The sequence below is a fragment of the Cibotium barometz genome, chromosome 45 (genome assembly GCF_041138505.1).
Source record: "Cibotium barometz isolate CiBa-2024 chromosome 45, ASM4113850v1, whole genome shotgun sequence".
NCBI classification, from domain to species: Eukaryota; Viridiplantae; Streptophyta; class Polypodiopsida; order Cyatheales; family Cibotiaceae; genus Cibotium; species Cibotium barometz.
In genome coordinates, this window is record NC_141090.1 from 2,776,572 (window position 1) to 2,780,846 (window position 4,275).

General features: G+C 46.2%; 1 protein-coding gene across 1 annotated transcript; it reads right to left on the bottom strand.

Moving 5' to 3' along the window:
• Positions 1-2,058: 2,058 nt before the first annotated feature.
• On the bottom strand, positions 2,059-3,477 carry LOC147612317 (aspartic proteinase nepenthesin-2-like). Its single transcript, XM_086782883.1, has one exon. The coding sequence runs from the start codon at positions 3,475-3,477 to the stop codon at positions 2,059-2,061; it is 1,419 nt and encodes a 472-aa protein (XP_086639009.1).
• Between the last annotated feature and the right edge of the window lie 798 nt (positions 3,478-4,275).

Below are 4,275 nucleotides of genomic sequence, written 5' to 3' on the forward strand. Positions count from 1 at the left end.
CAAAGGGTAAACCCTAGAATTGGGAGGAGTAGCCAGAGGGTCTGGAACCAAGTATGGGAAGATTTGCAAAAGATGAAGCTTAATATCATGTTGGATCAATTTCTATAATTAGTTCCTAATTATAGTTGGTGGTGGATATTCATCCCAACAATAGTCAAATGAACACAATTTAATGTGGCTCAATAGAACCAGTTTCGGACTATAATGAACAGTTTCAAAAGTTATAGGTAACATTTAAAGAAGGGGCAGTCCTTGGAGTTTTCATTGATCAAGGATCCGTAGTTAATGTGTTGTTGTCAAAAGAAATGGTTCATAGCTTAGGCATCACAGATATTCAACCGGTGTCCTTTATGGTCAAGATGACAGATCATTAGAGAGTGATTCTTGCATACATTGTCAGGAATCTGTCTGGAAAAGCCATGTATAAAGGCTGATTTTAAGGTTTTGAAGTTGGTCTTAATCGCGGGCATCAATATGCGATGAACCATCGACTAGCTTTTCCCTCTAAGCATAAGTTCAACGTATGTACCTTAGTGGGGCAGTTCGGACTTCCAAAGGCTTCACATCTCTGTTTTTCAAACATTTGAAAAAATTGAAGAGGGTCTGTTGTTCTGTCATATTTTTCCATAATTTTGAAAATTTGTACGGTCGTATTTCTGTATGAATCAGTGAGGCCTATGTGAGTGCTCTTGGTAGAAGAGACTCAGTGAGTCCTTGGGCCACCCCCCTTCCTAGACTAGTCAGTATGTCCAAGGTGTGGGCATCCAAGAAAGGGTTGGTACTTATAGGATTTACGGGAATGTTAGGCAAAAGGGTCAAAGCCCGGTGGGATAGAAGTGATAAGGGGTGTAAAACCCGATGACACGTTTGTTATAGGCATGGACAATGGCATTGGGAGGTGAATTTGTGGCATAGATCTCAATGGCTCGAGGATGTCAGCCATTGGGTTCAATCCTTGTGTGATCCCTGGCAATCCCTCTATCGTGGCCATGTCAGAGTGCCTAAATGCTCCTTATATTGAGCAATCTCAATTTTTTTTTCTTTTTATACTTTCGTTGGATCAAATGGGGGTCCATTTGCCCTAATTAGCTTAGGTGCTATAAGCACATGAACGACCCCTTCAAGATGCTTTTTTAGAAAAAGTGTATGCTAGGAACTTTCTAGATGGAAGAAGAGATCCTAAAACCTATTTTCCATCACTGTGAAGACAAAAAAAAATGAGATTTTTTCCCCTATTTCACAGCACATTTTTGAGAGTTACAAAACAGGAATTTTGAAAAATTCTGTATGAGGGAGTTGTAGTATTTTTTGATTACTACAACTTTGTTTCCCGGAGTTGTCCATGATTTTGTCGTTTAGACCCTCTCAAAAAGTAGCCCGAATATGGCTTGTCATTTTCGAGCTGTTTTTTGCAATTTTTCATGGTTTTTGGACTATTTTTTACCTCGATTTCAAGGTCAAATTTTGAGGCTGCTGGTCGGAGGCCAAAATGGTCGATTTTGACTTCGGACGATTGAGTCCAAAGTCGAAGAGCTCGATGTCAGCTTTCCGATGAGCCCTAGAGTGCCTTTATCGGATATACGGTTTAGGAGATGCGGACCCCAAACAGGGGGGTTTTTGCAAAGTCTTTTTTTTTCTCAGACGGACCCCTTTTCACGTGAATGGACTTTACAAGTTTTATAAATTTTGATTTTCTTTTTCTCCGTGAAACCTTAGGTTTTCATGCCGTGAAAAAAGTTACTTTTTCATGCTATGAACAGGACTCCACGAAATATTAAATTCTATTTTTTTCACGTGAAACCTTAGGTTTTCATGCCGTGAAAGCTGTGAACCGAACTCCACAAAATATTAAATTTGATTTTTTTATTTTTTTCCACATGAAACCTTAGGTTTTCATTCCTAAAAACGTTACCTTTTCAAGCAGTGGGTCAATTTCCTCTTCCAATTATAACGAGAAGGTTTTCCTATAAATGTTCTGACGTACAATGTATTGAAGGCTATACTCGCTTCCCCCCTTCCCCTAGCTTCTTGCGCGAATCTGCACTTGTGAAAGTTAGTTTAGCAGTGCCCGGAAGCAAACCCAATGCGTTTTGCCGCTAGGTCTACGGTGACACCGAACCCTCTCTGTTGATGGCTGCCGATGATGTAGTCCGTGAATTGTCGCCCGGCTGACGTGAAGGCGAGGCAGTAGGTTCGTGAGCTGAGGGACACAAGTATGTTGCGCTTGTAGAGCGAGACTATGGCACCGTTCTCGAAGTGAAAATGCACAGGAGGTACAGAGGCGGCGTCGAGGCCGGAGGGCAGGTAATAACAGGTATCCAAAGTGGACTTAGAGCTGACCGATAAAAGACGGTACTTAGGCGACATACGCTCCCGGATAGCATCGCGTAGGGCGGTGTAGGCGGAAGACGGGAGGCGCGTGAATTCTGTTCCAGAGTCAAGAACGACGCCTCCTTGGCCGTCGCGGGCGATGGCGAAGATGGAGGGAGAGATGTCGAGGCGGCGGTCGGCGACGGTAAGTCCCACCAAGGGCACGTAGTAGAAAGTTGGCTGGGCGAAGTTGTAGTAGTAGCCGAAGGAGGAGGTTGCACCAGAGTTGGTGGGACTACCGTCGAGCATGAGGTAACCAGGAGCTTTGGAAGACGGGCCGGGCAGGCAGTAGGAGAAGCGAGAGAGGAACATGGCCGTGAGGGAGAGGCGCCCCATGCCTAGACCCAGCACGCCCGCCACCTTGCCATCCTGCGTCTCTGAGTCGATAGAGTGACTGCATCCCATGGGCAGCTCCGGAACCACCCACGAACCACCGAACTCAATCCTCTCCCAGGCCATGCTTCCATCTACGAGGGTCTGGTCCTCGTACGCCACCTCAAACTGGCAGATGTCCTTTGCGCAGGCGCGGGAGTTCTCGGGAAGCGACCTGCAGGCATTAGACAAGCAAGGCACCGGCTTGTAGGAGCTGGACAACCTAGGGTCGAAGATAGCGTCGTCCTGTGGGTAGCACTTGTCGCACGGGCGACACTGCATCCAAGTGAGATCGCTCCCTGTGTCTATGCTGAAGTGCAGGCTCCTGCGAGGAGTGCCCACTTCCAAGGTGGTGTAATAGTTGCCATGGCCAACTAGCATCACGGTGTCCGTGTGCGCCGCATGGCGCCGCGGACCCACCGATAAGCCTTGCTCATCTACTGCCGTAAAATTGGTCATATTGTTGACGTAAACGCGGTTAATGAAGGAAACGCGTGCGGCGTCTCGCTGGAACCTGGCTTGCAGAAGCTGCTGATCTGTGGTACGTTTTGGAAGGAAAGGCGAGGCTGCGGAGTCACGGTGGAAAAGGGCCAACATAGTCCCATTGCTCGTCTTGTTCGTTACAGCCGCACGAACACTTCCGCGCCGTCCCACATCACGAGTTCCAAGTACTCTGCCTGAGAGAAATACAAATGCAAGCTGCATCAAGATATAACACTTCCAAAGATGCGGCATGGTCGACAGGAAACTAATAAATTGAGGGCCGATGATCTGGGTGGGTTTCATTTTTCTGGAGCGCGCTTTTAACCATAGCTGGGTGGAGTAGTCGGTCTGTAGTTGCACACTAGCTGCGATATTCGATTGCAAGACTCCCTTTTTTCTTTTTTTGGCATGACCAAGTGTGAAAGGTTACGCATTAGTAACTATAGGTAGTTTAACCTTAGTTGAATGAACCTACACCGTAACGTGTAAAGGTCCTACTAACTAACTTAATAGGCTCATACCAACTTTGCATGAATACAATCGTTTGGCTTCTTGGAATATACTTCTTGTTTACATCATCGTGTCTACAAGCACATCACACTCTATTCTTATGCCAAGCCTAAGTTTCACATGGTATCTAGATAGAAACATAGGCTTTGTCTCTTTCTTCTCTCTCCATCTTTGCCTTGAACACCCCTTTGATTAGGTGATCCGGACACTCTCGTCAATGGTGTCTCCTGAGCAGCTTCTTGTTAACCACAATCCCGCCCATGTTGATGCACTTGCTGCATAGCATAGGCACGTGCTTCTAATCTCACCTACATGCTTGACAAACTAATTGGTGCAAACTATCTAGCCTGGCACGTTTGCATGGAGCTTATGCTCAAGCATGCCGCTCTTTGGCCAGTAGTTGATGGATCTGAACATGATCCAAGTAACACGGATCTGTTTCTTCTCTCTCCATCTTTGCCCTGAACACCCCTTTGTTTAGGTGATTCGGACACTCTCATCAATGGTGTCTCCTGAGCAGCTTCTTGTTAACCACAATCC